At 44.2% G+C, this 18,895-nt stretch overlaps 1 protein-coding gene across 3 annotated transcripts; it reads left to right on the plus strand.

Annotated features, from left to right (window-relative positions):
* Positions 1 to 6,751: 6,751 nt before the first annotated feature.
* Positions 6,752 to 18,096, plus strand: hnrnph1l (heterogeneous nuclear ribonucleoprotein H1, like). 3 transcript variants are annotated; one of them, XM_024011449.2, is made up of 11 exons: positions 6,752 to 6,885; positions 8,023 to 8,130; positions 8,226 to 8,381; positions 8,504 to 8,647; positions 10,594 to 10,732; positions 11,681 to 11,880; positions 12,664 to 12,770; positions 12,883 to 13,018; positions 13,159 to 13,239; positions 13,387 to 13,482; positions 17,463 to 18,096. In XM_024011449.2, the coding sequence occupies exons 2-11, from the start codon at positions 8,046 to 8,048 to the stop codon at positions 17,558 to 17,560; spliced, it is 1,242 nt and encodes a 413-aa protein (XP_023867217.1). In that variant the 5' UTR covers positions 6,752 to 6,885; positions 8,023 to 8,045; the 3' UTR covers positions 17,561 to 18,096. The 3 variants fall into 3 exon arrangements, with proteins under 3 accessions (XP_023867217.1, XP_023867222.1, XP_070305364.1); XM_024011454.2 differs by lacking the exons at positions 6,752 to 6,885; positions 8,023 to 8,130; positions 8,226 to 8,381; positions 8,504 to 8,647 and adding an exon at positions 8,947 to 9,094; XM_070449263.1 differs by lacking the exons at positions 6,752 to 6,885; positions 8,023 to 8,130; positions 8,226 to 8,381; positions 8,504 to 8,647 and adding an exon at positions 8,947 to 9,094 and having other exon boundaries at positions 11,681 to 11,871.
* Positions 18,097 to 18,895: the final 799 nt, after the last annotated feature.

Here is an 18,895-nt window from a genome sequence, read left to right on the forward strand (position 1 = left end):
CTAAAATGTAGTAAGTAGTTGAAAACTGGATAATTAGCTAAAATGCTAAAGTTGTCCGTGATGAGATTCGAACTCGCAACCTTTGGGTTGCTAGACATTCGTGTTATAAGCCAACCTTAACCATCTGGCTTATGTAACCATACCAAACTTAACATACCATACTAATTTCAGTGTCCCAGTTTTAGGTTGACTATGTTACATCCAGGCCGCTATGGAAGGTTGCGTGGATGGTGGTGCAACAAAGATTCTGATGGCTTGAGTTTGAAGTGGAGGGAGTACAGGGCTTAGCATGTCTCTCGAGGAGGCTAAAAAGAGATTCCGGCTTGGAAAAGTTTAATATTTTCAGAAGGAGTCGGGTAATTGGCTAACGGAGGATGATTGGAGGAAACAGGAGGTCGAAAAGATCAAGGGAGGCAGAGGATGGGTTTGAATCTGTTGAAGCAAGCAATAACAAGAGAGAGGGTATGTTTGAGGAAGATTGGTGTCAAGTTCAAACAGAGTGAGCCGGATGCTAGTTCGAGCTCTGGAGGTGAAATGGATGGGTAGACGGTGTTGTGAGGAGCTCGGAGCACAATCCTTGCGTTGATGGACATGGTTCTGATAATGATATGTTTGGTCCAGTGGGAGTGAGAAGAAGAGGGTGGAACCAGGCCGTTTGGCTGATCCATGGGTGGTTTCAGGTTGGGTGAAAAAGATGGTGGGTGCTGTTGAGTCGGTAAAGGTAACCTGAAGTGGACTTGTGATGTTTGTTTGTTTCTTCAGATCAGAGGGAGCAGGCACTCCATGCGATGCAATTTGGGGAAAGAACTGTATTTTGCTTTGCGCATAGGAGCAATTTAAGTTGAAGATTCCTGGTGTTTGTGACACCCAGAGGTCTCTGGGTGTCTTTGACTGAGCACAGATGGAGCAGGTAGAGACATAAACCCGGGCGTCCCTAGCCAAGGTGGGCCACCATTACTTCTCCGTCAAGCAGGCGATGGTACGGCTTATCCCAGGATGAACCGACACAGGTGCCGTGTGCACCCAGGCAAGGAGGCGGTCCYGCACACTTGTGGGCACAATTCTCTGGGCACTGTACAGGTGCGGGTTCCGTGCACAGGGCCTGCTGTGTTGTCGGAGTCCACATCCCACACCACTTGCGCWATAATACGGGATGGCAGGATGATATTGTCTCCTCTCCCTCTCCTCTGCGTCCTAGAGGCGAGACAGGGCGTCCACCTTCACATTCTTCGAGCCTGGCCTATAAGAAAACGTGAATTGAAACCTGGCGAAGAATAGAGCCTACCTGGCCTGTCTTGGGTTTAGCCTATTCGCTCCCATGATGTACTCCATGTTGCAGTTGTCTGTCCACACCAGGAAAGGGTGTTTGGACCCATCAAGCCAGTGCCTCCACGCCTTCAGCCTTCTTGACCGCCAAGGACCGTTCTCGGTCCCCTAAGTCGTAGTTCCTCTGGGCGGGGCTCAGCAGCTTGGAGTAAAAGGCGCAGGGCGCAGCTTTGGAGGGGTTCCGGTGGTCACCATGTTCTGCAGCGGACTGCGGGAGGAGGTACAGATGGAGTTAGCTATGGTGGACAGCACTGCCCCAACTCCTACTTCGGAGGCATCCACCTCGACGATGAAGGGAAGTGAGGGGTCGGGATGTGCTAGCATGGGAGCAGTGGTGAAGCGTGCCTTCAGTGTCTCGAACGCCCTCTTCGCCTCCGCCATCCAACGAAGCCCCTAGGGACCTCCTCTCAGCAGGGAGGTAAGAGGAATACGTTAACGGTGGCTTTATTCAGAGTTCGATAATCAATGCAGGGGCGCAGACCCCATCTTAATTTTTTTTTWAAGAAGCTTGAGGCTGGAGATAAAACCCTGCTGGAGGTTCTCCTGTACGTAGATCTCCATGGCCTCGGTCTCTAGGAGAGGGGATAGACGTATCCTCTCGGAAGGGCTACGTCAGACAGCAGGTCAATGGCACAGTCCCAGGGGCAATGAGGCAGGCAGGCGTGTAGCCTGGGTCTTAGAAAACCCGGTGCAGATCCTGGTAACTCCACTTGAGGGGCGTGGTCCGGACTTTCCACCATAGTGTTGTTGACAGACACCGCGAGACACCTCCCCTGACACTCCTGCGACCAACCCAGAAGTCTCCTCTCAGACCAGGAAATAACAGGGTTATGCCAACTGAACCAGGCGAGACCTAAAACAACTGGGTGCCTATRATCAAAAAGGTGATGTGTTCTAAATGAGTGTCATGGGTCAGCAGAGAAACGGGAAYGGTGATGATAGCCCTGTCCCTATTTGACGATTATCTAGGACTCGAATTGGAATGAGTGACTGTAGGGGAACCAAAGGAATGTGTAATGCAGTGGCCAATAAGCTCTGGCCACGGAGCAGGTGTAGCCATGGGCTCCAGATTCCGTGTAGRTCTTCGTCTGGACTGCAGGAGGTTGTCCAATCGAATCGCCATGCTTATGAGCTGATCGAGTGACAGGTTGTCATCACGGCAGGTTAACTACATCTACACCAGAGCTGACTCGTTCCATTCGGTGGAGGCCGCGATGGTCCGGAACTCCAGGGCGAACTCTGAGGCAGTCCTAGATCCATGGCGTAGTCAGAGTAGAAGCTCACACCCCTCTCGGCCCTCCACAGGATGATCAAACACAGAGCGGAAGAGGAGGGTGAAGCGCTCGTAGGACTCGACCTCGGGGCCACCCGTTTCCCAGCACSCCAGTCCAGGGCCCGTCCAGTCAGTGCCGAGATGACAGTGGCAACCCTGACTCTCCCAGAGACAGTGTCGGCGTAGCGAGCAAGGTACAGGTCGCATTGCATAAAGGAATCCCTTTGCATCTCGCTGACGCACCGTCAAAGCATTCCAGGAGGGACAGGGGTATTCCACGGACCGGCTCAGATGGGACGGAGGCAGATAGTGGTGTGGGGGCTGGTGCCGGAACCAGTGCAGGAGACTGGAGGGACTGTACATTCCCCTCCAAACGTAGGATGGTTGCSAGCACGTTGTCCATGGTGCTGCCGAGTCTGGAGAGACAGTCCTCTTGATGCTGGACTGTTTCTACGATGGTCGACAGCTAAGTCGTTCTGCTGTCTYTATTTTTGGAGGTCGGTTATTCTGTCACGTTGTCTAATGATTGGAGAAAAGAGCAGGAATACGTAATAGGGGGTTTTATTTTCTCCACCAAAACAAAAGAGCGAGGTGTAAAACTTTAAAGAATACACGGGGACGAGACCCGTAAAACAAGTGCACAATAACACGTATCATGGACGCCGATACAATAGCACAGGTACTCACAGGGCCAACGGACATGGTAACAATAACCGACAAGGACAATGGAGAACAGAGGGCACATATATACACATACTAATCAGGGGGAATGGRAACCAGGTGTGCGTAATGAGACAAGACAGTCCGGGGCTGGTGGTAATGAATCCAGTTCAGTGACGCCTAGAAGGCCGGTGACCTAGACCTCCGGAGCTGGTGAACGGAATGAGCAGCAGTACCGGGGGATCCATGACAAACATGTTGGATGCCAACTGCCGTTAAACTCCACAGAAAAAGAAGGTTGATTTGAAGCTTATGTGGAGTGACTAGYTAGTGTAGTCTAGGGGATGGAATGGAAGGTAAGAGGTTGGATGTTGTGATTTGGTGCTGCTAAAATTGCTTAAAGGGATATTTCAGGATTTTGGCAATCTACTTCCCCAGAGTCAGATGAACTTGTCGATACCATTTTTATGTCTCTGTATGCAGTTTCAAGGAAGTTGCTAACTAGCGTTAGTGCAATGAGTGGATGTCTATGGTAACTGCTAGCATGCTAGTAGATACCATAGACTTCCAGTCATTGCACTAACGCTAGGCTAGTCATTGCACTAACGCTAGCTAGGCTAGGGGTTAGGGTGAAGTTTATGAGTTTATCACGGCTCAGGGTAAGACCCAGATGYGGATAGTTCAAATCTCAGATATTCATTATAACACAGGGGGCAGGCARAGGTTCATAACCAGATCAGAGTCAGGCAGGTACAGGACGGCAGGCAGGGTCAGGACAGGCAGAAAGGTCAGAACCGGGAAGACCAGAAGCAAAACTTGAGAACAGGAAACCGGTAAACACGCTGGTACAACCTGACAAGACAAGATGAACTGGCAACAGACAAACAGAAAACACAGGTATAGATAAACAGGAGATAATGGGGAAAAATGGTAGACACCTGGTGGGGGGTGGAGACAGGCACAAGACATGTGAAACAAATCAGGGTGGGACAGAGTTAGGCTAAAGTGTTAGGGTTAGCTAAAAGGGTTCAAGTTACGGTTCGGAGAAGGGTTAGCTAACATGCTAAGTTGTTGCAAAGTAGCTACAAAGTTATAAGTAGTTAAAAAGTTGCTAATTATCTAAAATTCTATAGTTGTCAGTGATGAGATTCAAACTCGCAACCTTTGGGTTGCTAGATGTATGCGTTATACACCGACCAACCATCCTCCTTTTGTTTTTTGCCTTAAGTAATCATCTGTCTTGTGTAACCAGACGAAACGTAACATACTGCATATTACTAAATAGAGTGGCTCGRACTTACGTACAGAATAATACGAAATGCTCTGAGACCAGGTTGCTCCCCTAGMAGTTGGTGCTTCCAGTTCTCGTTGCATGAATGGTTTGATTCTTCCAATAATCACTCAATTGCGGCATTGCCTTATCAGTTGTTAGTTGAATATTACATCTAGATATAGGCACGTATAACGCCTTGTAAATTTCTGCAGAATAAGGCCRCAAAAGCTAGCAGATCTCAACTGGTTGTTGCATGGAGCAGCTTACAGAATAGAACTACATCGGTAGCCGGTAGGGTAGGAAAGACATTTCAACTTGTRATATTTACCTGTAAATGCTAACTAAGACAACAATGGGTATTCACACCAGATATTTAAAAAGTTTTGTTCAAAGTCTTGGTTAAAACTTTGCGATGAGCAATTCAGTCAWCATGTGATCATGTTTTTCAGAGAGGTGGGGGGGCTCCCCAACCAAATCTCACTTAGGGCCCCTAAAAGGCTAGAACCAGCTCCTCCTAACCTGGTACGAAAAGTCACTTCTGCTGGTTGAAACCGGCAGMCCTGCCCTAAGAACAGTCTTGGTTTCCACTAAGGCGATACAGCACAATCTTTGGGTTGGTAGTTACCATAGCCACAAAGTAATAAACCCTGTCTATTACTACTATTTATCTTCTTAAAATTTGATTTTAAACTAAACTTTAACCCTAACCTTAACCACACTCAACCTTATGCGTAAACCCTAACCTTAAATTAAGACCAAATAGCACATTTTTGTTTACATACGTTTTTACGATAGAGCCTAGCCAAGTTTGACCTTGGCTACGCTATCTAGTGGAAACCCCAATTAAATGGTTTGCATAGGCTATTCAACGCTCTTCCGCGTTTAACTAAGTAGTGAGGAGAGGAATTTGAGAATACTTTTTTTTCTGTGTGGCCACTGCTCATGCTCTCAAAATGTCGGCGCCCAGAGAAGACATGTTTCCGRGGTGAGCAGGATGATTATGAGATGGAGTTGGGRAGAAGATGTYGAAGAGAATGAGGAAAGCAGAGTTTGGATTTGAATTTGAGATAGATAAAAATGGAGATKGGGTGTCGAGGGAAGATTGGTGTCAAGCGCCAACAGAGTGACTAGTGCGCCAGACCGAGTTCTGGAGGTGAAATGAAAGTGAATGAGGGCGAGTTAAGTCAGGTGGAATGTGTGGTGAAGAGCTCGGAACCCGATGCCTGCCATCAATGGGCATGATAAAGAACAATCTGGTCAAGTAGGAGTGAGATTTTTGAAGAAAGTGGATCCTTGCCTTTTGGCGGATCCATTTGTGGTTTCTGGGTGGGTGGGAAAGGAGTTGGGTGCAGTTGAGTGGGGAAATTAAGCAATTGAAGTTGAAGATTGCTTTCCTTTTGGTGTAACGCAGACCCGGTGGTGAGTGTGGTGAAACTGAGGAGGCACTGACAGTCCTTTTGAGTCAGCCTTTACCTGACAACGTCGTGTTAGGATATATCAGTTATCCTGTTAGAGCTTTTGTGCAGAGTCTACTGAGCTGTTTCAGGTGCAACGTTTATGGTCATGTCTGCAGCAGTTCGTAGGAGGGAGATTCCTAGATGAGGGAAGTGCGTAGGAGGGCATGGGATAGAGGATTGTGTAGTTTCAGTGGATAAAGTTGTGCTTGTCAGCTGAAGGGGTGCCCATGTTGCTGGGGATCGGAAGTGTCCGGTGCGAGAGAGGCAGGTTGAGGTGGCTAGAGTAGTTGTGCAGAAGGTGTCGTATACTGAGGCAGTGAAGAAAGTAGAGGAGGATGGGTCAAGTGTGAGGGATCATGAGAGGATCCATGTGAATAGTAGATCTGTGCCAGCACAGAGGGATAGGCCAATGAGTGATATATACTTCAATAAGGTTGGCTTCTTAGCGTTCATGGCAATGGTTATCAACTGTACCTCAGAAATGGAATGTAGATCTCTGGCAGCTGCAGAGAAGTATTTTGGTATTCGAGATTTGACTTCAGAAGAGTTACAGGGTGTGTTGAGTGTTGGTGTCCAGTCCTCCCAGGCCATTGGCATGGCGCAGGAGCAGATAAGGTCAAGGTAGTGGAATGAGTGTAGGGTTAGTTGGAAGGGTGTATTTTTGTGTAATTGTTATTTTTTTCTCCTTTTCCCCTTTTGAATCACAATGTATGATGGATTTRTATTATAGTCCAGCTGGGGGCGGTAATGCAAAATATTGGATGCCAACCCAAAAAAAGAAGTAGGCTTTGCGTTTCCGGTGGTGGACGTCGCATGCGCTCTGGTGCAGAAGTGGAACGCAAGTCAAGACAGCAGCTATCGCCGAACACCCACTTAATCAGAAAAGAGAAATCAAGGTATTTTCATTTTGGTTGCATTATATTAAACATGAAAGGTTGGCTAAGTTAATGCATTTGTAATTATTCATGATTCAAGTATTTATACTTGAGTTTTCTAATTGTAGACTGACGTCGATTACTGGATAAGCCTTGAGGCCTGCGACGTGTTTGTCTGCGTGCCGATAGCATGCTTTGTCTAACTAGCCAGTAACGTGTTTAAGACTAGTTAAGAATGATTGCAAACTATTGTTGCTGGTTTCGTAAATTATGATTCAGGCACTTACATACTTTATAGTTTAGATAACATGCGTCCAAGAKAATAATATCAGAGCCTAACAACTGGTAATATTAACTCCCTAACTATACTCATTCATTAAAATGTTCGCGAGCCGCCTAGTTGCTGTTTTTTTTTTAGGCCAGCCCATTAAAATAATGAAATGTTACTGTTTAGTTAGCAACTCAAATGGCTATGCCATTGATGAAAGTGTTGAATAAATTGTTTCATTTTCTAAACGTAGTACCTAGTCTTTCCCAAATTTAAATTGATTCAGATTCTGCGTTTCTCGAGTTCTGCTTTGAAGATATTGAGTGATGCGCGCTGGCTTTACATCTAAAAGCCAAATCCCGGCAGGTGGCGATATTGAGTCGTTTTATCTTATCATCCAAAGGTAATGTATACAACCGGCTATTATCCCCAGTGGACCGGTTCGTACATAAAACATTCTCCATTCAGGCTGCAAATACAAGCATTTCGCAACACCCGCGATAACATATGCTAAACGTGTATGTGACAAATAAAATGTMATTTGAAAKCYGTCGATTTCCTCATTAACTCGATATAATGGTGAGAAGGCGGGAAAACATAGGGGAGACAATGCATACTTTCTTTCCACCACCATGCTACAGTGTCTAMTGCTAGTTCGGGATGTTGTGTATCACCATCTGCCGGCCTTTTGGCTACCCAGRTGGTGCAGTCCTGACCCGTTTGCTGAACCACAGACTACTAAGGAGAACAAAGTCTGGCACTCTTGCCAGCTGGCCAATTTATATTTAGCTACAACCTTTAACTACATGGTCATCTGGAATATGGTAATTTTCATTAAATATTGGCCTATCTAGATGACTGTATAGTAACTTGTAGATTCTGTCTCAAAGGGCTGACYGACCATCAACCAACCATGGCAGATGGAGAGGGATTTGTGGTGCGTATTCGTGGCCTTCCCTGGTCTTGCGCTGTGGATGAAGTGTCAAGATTTTTCTCTGGTAAGAACCTGGCTACTTATAATGTTAAATGAAAATGAGCCTGTAAGGAAGTCTGACCTATTTACAGGTGACTAAATTGGTATMAAATATTCCAGATTGTAAAGTTGCAAACAACGGCACAAGCATCCATTTCACCTACACTCGTGAGGGCAGGCCAAGCGGAGAGGCCTTCGTAGAGCTGGAGTCGGAGGACGACCTGAAGATTGCAGTCAAGAAAGACCGAGAGACCCTGGGTCACAGATATGTGGAAGGTATTAATAAGGTTTTGTCTCCCTGTTCCAATAGTGACTTGTCTTTTTAAGGTGATTGTGCCAACATGTTCTGGGAGAGGATTAGATGCCAAAGAATCCTCACATTCATTTTTTTCCTTCAGTATTCAAATCGAACAATGTGGAGATGGACTGGGTCATGAAGCACACCGGTCCAAACTGCCCAGAGACTGAGGGGGATGGGCTTGTGCGGCTGCGTGGCCTTCCCTTCGGCTGTAGCAAGGAGGAGATTGTCCAGTTCTTCTCAGGTGTGTTTGGTGCCCTTTGTGGCTGTCTCTTATACACATCTAGATGTGTATAAGAGACAGGTTATACTCACAGACAATATTTTGACAGTTTTGGAAACTTTAGAGTGTTTTCTATCCCAATCTGTCAATTATATGCATATTCTAGCATCTGGGCCTGAAATAGGCTGTTTACATTGGGAACGTTATTTTTCCAAACATAAAAATTCTGCCTCCTAGCGTCAAGAAGTTAAGGTGATTGTGCCAACATCATGTTCTGGGAGGATTAGATGCCAAAGAATCCTCACATTCATTTTTTTCCTTCAGTATTCAAATCGAACAATGTGGAGATGGACTGGGTCATGAAGCACACCGGTCCAAACTGCCCAGAGACTGAGGGGGATGGGCTTGTGCGGCTGCGTGGCCTTCCCTTCGGCTGTAGCAAGGAGGAGATTGTCCAGTTCTTCTCAGGTGTGTTTGGTGCCCTTTTTCCCTCCACTCTGATTAATTCTTAAGCCTGTGTCACATTAAGCAAARCAAAYGCAATTGAAATTGCATGCAACATCCAATCTTGTCATACATCATGGTTTCATAAATKATATGTTTATCCAACTGGTTGGTAATTATAACGTTAACGATATAGACAATGCTTGCTGTTCAATTTAGCTAGCTAGCCAAAATGTAGCCTATTTGCTAACCATGTTTTACCACGCTAGCTAGCTAACCAAGCTGGAAACGAGATTAGCTAGCTAGTGCAGTTCATGTTGGACAATTACATTTGAAACTGGACAAAACAGTTTGGATTCACTATTAAAATTGCATTTTATTGACTGCCARTCATTTGCGGATTGTAGCAGCACTGACAGCTGTTGACATGACAACTGGGTCGGCGTTGCGAATGGAACGATATGACAAGTCATGTAAACGTTTTTCTGCTCACTGATTGGACATTAAGTACAATAGGATAGATTTTTATTTCATGCAATGCAACCAAGATGCAGGCCATTTTTGCAGGCTGACACTGAGCAACACAGATGCAACTTGTTTTGCACGCCACATATATTGCATCCGATTGCTTCATGTGACACATGCTTTAAGATAATCACCCGTAGTTGATATCAACATGACTTTGAAAATACACTGCCTGTAGTTCAAGATTTGGCTGAGGGAAAATTCTAATCTCAAAGGTCTCTTGACATTGAATTGGCATCTGAACTCTTTGATAGAAACCTACTTCACCATGATAGTCAAAAAGAGCTGAGACAGATTAGATTAAAGATGGATACTTCTGTTTTGGATTCATCTTAAAGTAACTGTCCAGTGAGAATCTCACTTTTAAAAGCTTGTGTTCATTTTTTGTGGCCAAAGCATACATGAGTTTAAAAAACACTTCCAAAAACCCCACTTCAAACTTGTCTATCAAACAGACCGTTTTGTAAATGCTTGCGATTTCCTCATATGTTTTTGGCCGAGACGTCGCATTGGCTCACTGGCTGAGCTGGCCAATCAGTTGTTTACTTATTTTTATTGACCGGTATACACCCACACAATTTTGCTGTTGTTATGCCCACACCATTCAACACAAAATGTATTTATTTTTACATAAAGGAAGGMTATTTCACTCATATTGTAATTAGTTATATATAACTGGAAACACTGGGCAGTTACTTTAAATTCAGACTGTCGTACATTCAGCGGTAGCATCACCTGAAACTGGTATAATAACTTAATATCCCGAATATTCTATGGATCCCTTTAATTCWTTTATGTTCCCAGAATGAAGTACAAAAAAAGTAAGTTAATGATCAAAATGGTGACACCCATCTGGTTCGCTGTTCATAMGGCTTTTCTTTTTATAGGGTTCTCGTGTCTGATGTGTTTTCATTTTGTTTTAGCAGAAAAAGAGCAACACTGAATGGGCATGTCATTTAATATGTCCCCCGCTGGGGTTATCTGTCCTTGGGTTGAAGGGTTGGAAATCGTGCCAAATGGGATAACATTGCCGGTGGACTTCCAGGGGAGGAGTACGGGGGAGGCCTTCGTGCAGTTTGCTTCACAGGATATAGCTGAAAAGGCTCTAAAGAAACACAAGGAAAGAATAGGGCACAGGTGGGGATGGATGGTTGGCTGGCTAAGCTGCTTTTCTTATGGTATTCATCTGTTGCCACAATCGTCTTCTGTCGTAATGACACATGTCAAGAACCTACACATTCAACAAGGACATTCATACATGTATCCATTTGAGATCATCAACCATAGCCTCGTCGAATTCAGAGATTCGCTTATTTTTTGCCAAAAAATACTTTAGTGCTGAGTGATTGTCCTGGACTTGKTTTTTTTGAGTTTTCGATTGACTTCCACTCAAGGTGGTCAGTAAACACTTTTGGTAGGTAAAGAATTCACAATATTTCACTAAACTGGGTCGGATAAAAACACATGCTTTTGATCTACACACCAATCCAATATGCTAATTTTGGATGTAATTTAAATGTGGCATCGCTCTTTTTAAAAATGCACCTTGATATCATGGTGTCCCCCCCCCCCTAGAAGTTACAATTTTTCACTCAGCACTAATCCACAGACTCTCATGTCACACAATGTGTAACTGAGACCCAGTCTTCCTTGGACCATGGATCCTGCAGTCACAAGGAAAGCTTTGGTTGTCTGGGGTCAATGGTGGCATTTCTACACTGACAAGTGTAATTCTCTGTTTTATTCTCTATGTTTTTTTTGTTGACTTCTCAGTGCTAGTTTATTTAAGGCATCAACAGSAAAATAGCTTTATCGTTCCAGGGGCTATGTTTATCATTAACCCTAACATTTAAGAGACATCGATGTTCAGTCAGTAAAAATACATAGTTTCAGAGGCATCAATTAGCTTATAGATACTATGATTGACATGCATGGCTGTGAGCAACAGGACGAACATGCTACAGACCTATGTCCTTAGTACTGGCAGATATTTATTTTTTTGCTCCATGTACAGTATTCTCCTCAGTAGCTGTTAAACCTTTTGGGTCCAGGACCCTGGCCTAATGCTTGTCTGTGTGCCTGTAGGTATATTGAGATATTCAAGAGCAGCGATGCAGAGGTGCGGACAAATTACGATCCCCCACGCAAAACGATGGGTGGCATGCAGAGACCAGGCCCCTACGACAGGCCTGGTGGTGGTGGTGGCGGCCGTGGCTACAATGGCATGAGCCGCGGAGGCTCCTTTGACAGGATGCGCCGTGGGGGCTACGGCGGAGGTGAGGCTGGTGAGAATAAAGGCTATGTGAGAATAAAGTACTTTGTCCCTTCCATCCTTCTCCTACACTTTTTTTCTGGTTTCTGTTCTATCTTCTTTGGAAATCTCAGGTGAGTGGTGATGGGACATAGCAGCAAGGGGAAACTTAAAATGTTTTTTGAGGAACGCATTGGATATTAGAATGCAAGGGTTTGAACCTGTTCAGGGAACAAGACCAGAATGTTTTTAAAGGACAAGAAACGTAACCAGGAACGGAAGTGATCCATATTGTTCTGAAACAGAACCATTATTTAAAGAAGCGTAGGAACCAGTTAAAAACTAAATGTTACCTTCTAGACACTTTTTCTAGTCCCTCAACAAAATGCAACAAAGTACCTATGCAAAGCCCTCACTCTCACACAAACTTGTGCCTGTGCTGGCTAACTGCCCCTCCGAAGCATAGGCTACTGTACAAGCTTGATTCAGAAGATGGGGAGAGATTTTTTAATTAGTTTGAGATTACTGGACGAACTTCAATGCAAGTTAAGGATACAATGTTTTTATTTCTGGTACCGGTCTGCACACAAGCTTGCTAGCTAGCTCAACCGGTTCAAAACTTTATTTTGCTGGTTGGGAACAGTGGGGGGGGAAAATTGTGGTTCTGTACAGAATGAAACGATTGAAAAATAATTTGGGTTTCAATCCCTGGTAGAAAGCATACTKGAGTTATTTTGAGTTTGTGTATTTCTAATGTTTTCGTAGGTGAAACAATTTGTAAGCTTTCTACCTCTGTCGACTTTCCTAATGACTATAGGTTCAGATCGTTATGGCGATGGTGGTTCAAGTTTTCAGAGTACGACTGGACACTGTGTGCACATGAGGGGGCTTCCTTACCGGGCAACAGAGACTGATGTCTACAGTGTGAGCACCAGAACTAGTTACATAATATACAGTCATCTGTTGACGGTCACTGATGGAAAGGTGAACAATTACTGACTGGAAATGCTAATTGTWTCAATTTCCTCCCATGTAGTTTTTCTCGCCATTGAACCCAGTGCGTGTGCACATCGAGGTTGGTCCAGATGGAAGGATGACTGGAGAGGCTGATGTGGAGTTTGCCACACATGAGGATGCTGTGGCAGCTATGTCAAAGGATAAAGCCAACATGCGTGAGTCGGCAGTAATTTGATGTGTCATCGCCCTTTACATGATTTTACTTTATTTACCCTTCCTGTCTGGATAGTTGCATTGCTTCTTAATCCAATTAAGAAGTTTGATGTAACTCTGCCCTCTCGCTCTTCCTTATCAGAGCACCGTTATGTTGAGTTGTTCCTCAACTCAACAGCAGGGGGCAGTAATGGAGGCTATGGTGGCCAGATGAGCGCTGTAGGTGAGTATTTTCAGCTGGGGATAGATTAAGGTATAAAAGTGGATATTCTGGGCCAACGGGGGTAGAGTTCTTTGTGCAGAATTTGGCATTAATTGGACGAACACCATATTGTTAAGTTATTTTATTTGAGAGTTCTATTTTCCACAGCCAACCAATCTTCCTATGGAGGCAGCCAGCAGATGAGCGCTGGTTACACGGGTGGTTACAGCAGCCAGTCCAGCATGGGGGGGTACAATGATTACAGTAAGTGTCAGCTCTCTGCTGCCTGTCACAGGAGGGTTGTTACTAGGGCTGTTACGGTGACCTTATTACTGCCACACCGGCGGTCACGAGTCATGACCGCAGTCAAATTCCATGTGACTGTTTAGTCACGGTAACTAGGCTTCTCCAAGCTCTGCTGCTGATGGTCATTAGTAGCCTACACAAACTGGTTAACTGCCTGGTACTCGGCACTCTATTGTCCTGCTAATCACTCTGACATCAATGCAAATGTTTTCGATAACATGCGCAACATTTCTATAGGCTATGCAATTGCGTGAGTACAGTTTTGATAGCCTCTGTGCTAGGCCTATTTATCAACTTTCCTAATATTAAGCMCATTGCTTTGCTTTAAGACAGGAGTATAGSCTAYCTGKCTGGTATGAAAATGAACAACGGGAAAAGCGTCCTCCATTCGCTATTAAAGTGCATAGATTACATGTATATTTTTTCCATGCCCCTGTTCCTGACAGGTGCATGATAATGATCCATTCTAAATCAAAACTAATTTCACACATATTATTTAGCAGCATATGTACATTTACATTTTACATTTAAGTCATTTAGCAGACGCTCTTATCCATGTAAAGACAACACAATTAAGAATAGGCTTATGTCACCCATCAGACTATCACTTGTGAATTATGTATTGTCACTTTTAAATGATGCCCACTGTGTGTACTAAGGCAAACAGCTCATGCCTTGTGCTTTTTTTCAAATCAGTCACATGCATCATGTAGTCTAGTCCATAGGCCTATATGTTTGGAGAAGGTTTGTTTCAAAACTAAAGTGGCCAAATAACGTCTTAAATTAAGCACATTAATCCGCTTTACAACCGGTGTAGAGCCCGACTGGCATACATACGCAGTACGTGAGGTTCAAGTTGGGGAAGAACATTTTCACCATAAAAACCTTTACCTTTATAATAAAGCATTACATGCATAGTTGCATCTGCGGTCACTTTGAWGTGTTTTCCAGCTAATTGATTGCTTTTTGGTTGCTTACAGCCTACTGCCGTGTGCGCATTGCTGGCTTACGTGAAGAAATAGCCTAATCGTTTTGGTTGTATTAATTTGGGATCTATTGCGTCCCACAACTGTCCCAGAGCATRYTTGCAAYATTTATTTCTTGCACAGAAGGATAAGTTGACCAGTGGAATACAGTGCATTCAGACCCCTTTACTTTTYCCACATTTTGTTGCGTTACAGCTTTATTYTAAAGTTGATTACATTGTATTCCCTCAATCTACACACAATATCTCATAATGACAAACCATTAACATTTGTAAATGTATGAAAGAAAAAAACAAGTATTCACACTTTACTCAGTACTATGTTGAATCAGCTTTGGCAATGATTACAGCCTCGAGTCTTCTTGGGTTTGACGCTACAAGCTTGGCACACCTGTATTTGGGGWGTTACTCCTATTATTCTCTGCAGATCCTCAAACTGTGTCAGGTTGGATGGGGAGCGTTGCTGCACAGCTATTTTCAGGTTTTTTGGTACCCATCCACAGATCTGTTCCTCGACACAATCCCCATAGTACAAAAGTTGACCTACAGYGCATTTGGAAAGTATTCAGACCCCTTTCCACATTTTGTTACGTTACAGCCTTATTCTCTATTAGATTAAATATTTTYCTCAATGACAAGGCGAAAACAGGTTTTTAGGAATTTTTGCTAATGAATTATAAGCCTTTTTTTATGTAAGTATTAAGACCTTTTGCTGTGAGACTCGAAATTGAACTCCATTAATCGTCCTTGATGTTTCTTCAACTTATTTGGAGTCCATGTGTGGTAAATTCATTTGMTTGGACGTGATTTTGAATCTCACACCTGTCTATATAAGGTCCATAGTTGATGGTGCATGTCTGAGAAAAAACCAAGCCATTAGGTTGAAGGAATAGTCCGTAGAGCTCCGAGACAAGATTGTGTTGAAAAAGTCAACMAATTTCTGCTGCATTGAAGGTCCCCAAGAACCACCGAAACCCTTCCTAGAGCTGGCCGCCTGACCAAACTGAGTAATCGAGGGAGAAGGGCTTTGGTCAGGGAGGTGACCAAGACCCCGATGATCCCTCTGACAGAGCTCCAGAGTTCCTTTGTGGAGATTGGAGAACCTTCCACAAGTACAACCATCTCTGCAGCACTCCACCTATCAGGCCTTTATGGTGGAGTGGCCAGACAGAAGCCATTCTTCAGTAAAAGGCACATGACAGCCTGCTTGGAGTTTGCCAAAAGGCACCTAAAGGACTCTCAGACCATGAGAAATGAGATTCTCTGGCTGATGAATCCAAGATTGAACTATTGGGCCTGGATGCCAAGCGTCGCATTTGGAGGAAACCTGGCACCATCCCTACGGTGAAGCGCAGTGGCAGCATCATGCTGTGGAGATGTTCTTCAGCAGCAGGGACTGGGAGACTAGTCAGGATCGAGGGAAAGATGAACAGAGCAAMGTACAGAGAGATCCTTGATGAAAACCTGCTCCAGAGCACTCAGGACTTCAGACTGGGGCGAAGTTTCAGGACAATGACCCAAAGCACACAGCCAATGCAGGAGTGGCTTTGGGACAAGTCCCGGTGTCCTTGAGTGGCCCAGCCAGAGCCTGGACTTGAACCCGATCAACATCTCTGGAGAGACCGGAAAATAGCTGTGCAGCAACGCTCCCCATCCAACCTGACACAGCTTGAGGATCTGCGGAGAAGAATGGGAGAAACTCCCCAAATACAGGTGTGCCAAGCTTGTAGTGTCAAACCCAAGAAGACTTGAGGATGTAATTTCTGCCAAAGGTGCTTCAAAAAAGTACTGAGTGAARGGTCTGAATACTTTTGTAAATGTGAGCAGTTTATTTTTTTAATTTGCACAGTTCTAAACCTGTTTTTGCTTAGTCATTTATGAGGTATTGTGTGTAGATTGAGGGAATACAATGTAATCAATTTTAGAATAAGGCTGTAATGTAACAAAATGTGGAAAARGTTGAGGTCTGAATACTTTCCGAATGCACTGTAGGAAGACCTGTTAACTGCGCRACACAAAATGGACGCATGTGCTCACTTTCTTGGGAATCGTTTGGAGRAAATATCCTATTTTATTCAGCGACGTTCAATTGTATTCTATATACTATAAAATAATGCCAMTGAATTCTAAGCAAATCKTGTCTGCTAAATTAGCTAGTGTARCCCACATCCATATCAGGCCTAGCATAAGGACAACTCAAGAGTGTTATACTGTTCTACTAGATCACATCTTCTTTAGACCTGTCTAAAATGTGTTTGCGATGGTGTAGGCTGTATTAAGTGGATTTGTTAGACTTTGAAACAAAACCAAAAATCTTAGCCCAGATGCCAGTGACGCAGATCTATGCGTGAAAGCCAGGAGATGCAAAACGTTTTTGTTAATTAATGGTCAATTACTGTGAGGCCAGCTATTAATGCTTGACAGTCTCTGGCTGACAAAATGTAATTACCGCCACAGCCCTAGTTAACATTATTACGCCTTATTATTATTATTATTATTATTTATTTTTCAAACTCCATATCAGATGAGAATAACTCTTGGCCCTACACAGTTCACTATTTGCATCTCTTACCAAAATATATCGCTAGGAAAGTGGAGACATCATAGAACATCAATGTAAACATTGACACCTTCCTGTTATTGAGACGGTGTCATGTTTGCTGGCAAAGAGATTTGCAGTGACTAAATACTGTTAAATAACAATTGTTTCGCCCTATGTTTAACGGAGATTAGCTAGCCAGCTAAAATGGTTTACATTTTGTTAGCCAATGTCTTCTACACTATTTTGCGATCTACAGTAGTGCCGCTGTGTCAACATGTCTCAATGACGTGTCTGCTATCTTGTTTACATTTTACCATTGTGATGTGCATCCATGCGTATTTGTTGCATAGTTTGTTTTGGAGAAGGTAAGCCTGCATCGGTCCTAATGTGGATATTTCTTTCTCCTGTTAGGTAATCAGAGCGGGATGAGCAGCAGTTACTATGGCAGCAGCCGTGGCTCCGTGGGCATGAATGGCAGCATGAGCATGGGAGCCGGATGGGGCATGTAGGAGATCCAGGGGGTTCTTCGCTGATGGCGAGAATTTTTTTTCGCGGTGGTTACAGATTTTGTACAGATTGGAGTGGTATAGCTCTAATGTATGAAAGCTGGAGGGGAAGACGTTTTTACCACGGCCTTTCTTAACCTTATCATTGGAGCCAGTATGTTATGTTTTTTGGTTTTTTGAATGAGACAGCACAGGGTGAAGGATTTGGTTCCMCCCTGGTTATACATGTAGTTCAACTCTGAATGACTGGATGCTGTTTGTGAAGCCACGTGTGCTTTTGTAAATATGGTAATCATGACTGCTTGTAATTACTCCTCGTGAGTCTGCAAAAATGTTCTGCTCCTTTTTCATGGTTCCTATAAACTTGGTTAGAGCCAGAGGGATTTTTATAATGTTAAAAGGGCATGTTGAATTTGCTTCTTTTTATAAACAGGATATTATTTTTGGTTGCTGTTTTAAACCTTGTAATAGATGTCTCATCCCCGCTCACTGTTTTGATTCTGCTAACGGGCATCATTAATAAACATTTATTCACTGATTTTTATTTTTGTCTCATCCTTATAAAGCAATATACACTGCTCAAAAAAATAAAGGGAACACTAAAATAACACATCCTAGATCTGAATGAATGAAATATTCTTATTAAATACTTTTTTCTTTACATAGTTGAATGTGCTGACAACAAAATCACACAAATGAACAATGGAAATCAAATTTATCAACCCATGGAGGTCTGGATTTGGAGTCACACTCAAAATTAAAGTGGAAAACCACACTACAGGCTGATCCAACTTTGATGTAATGTCCTTARAACAAGTCAAAATGAGGCTCAGTAGTGTGTGTGGCCTCCACGTGCCTGTATGACCTCCCTACAACGCCTGGGCATGCTCCTGATGAGGTGGCGGATGGTCTCCTGAGGGATCTCCTCCCAGACCTGGACTAAAGCATCCGCCAACTCCTGGACAGTCTGTGGTGCAACGTGGCGTTGGTGGATGGAGCGAGATGATGTCCCAGATGTGCTCAATTGGATTCAGGTCTGGGGAATGGGCGGGCCAGTCCATAGCATCAATGCCTTCCTCTTGCAGGAACTGCTGACACACTCCAGCCACATGAGGTCTTGCRTTAGGAGGAACCCAGGGCCAACCGCACCAGCATATGGTCTCACAAGGGGTCTGAGGATCTCATCTCGGTACCTAATGGCAGTCAGGCTACCGCTGGCGAGCCCATGGAGGGCTGTGCGGCCCYCCAAAGAAATGCCACCCCACACCATGACTGACCCACCGCCAAACCGGTCATGCTGGAGGATGTTGCAGGCAGCAGAACGTTCTCCACGGCGTC

This window comes from Salvelinus sp. IW2-2015, linkage group LG20, assembly GCF_002910315.2.
Source record: "Salvelinus sp. IW2-2015 linkage group LG20, ASM291031v2, whole genome shotgun sequence".
Taxonomy (NCBI): domain Eukaryota; kingdom Metazoa; phylum Chordata; class Actinopteri; order Salmoniformes; family Salmonidae; genus Salvelinus; species Salvelinus sp. IW2-2015.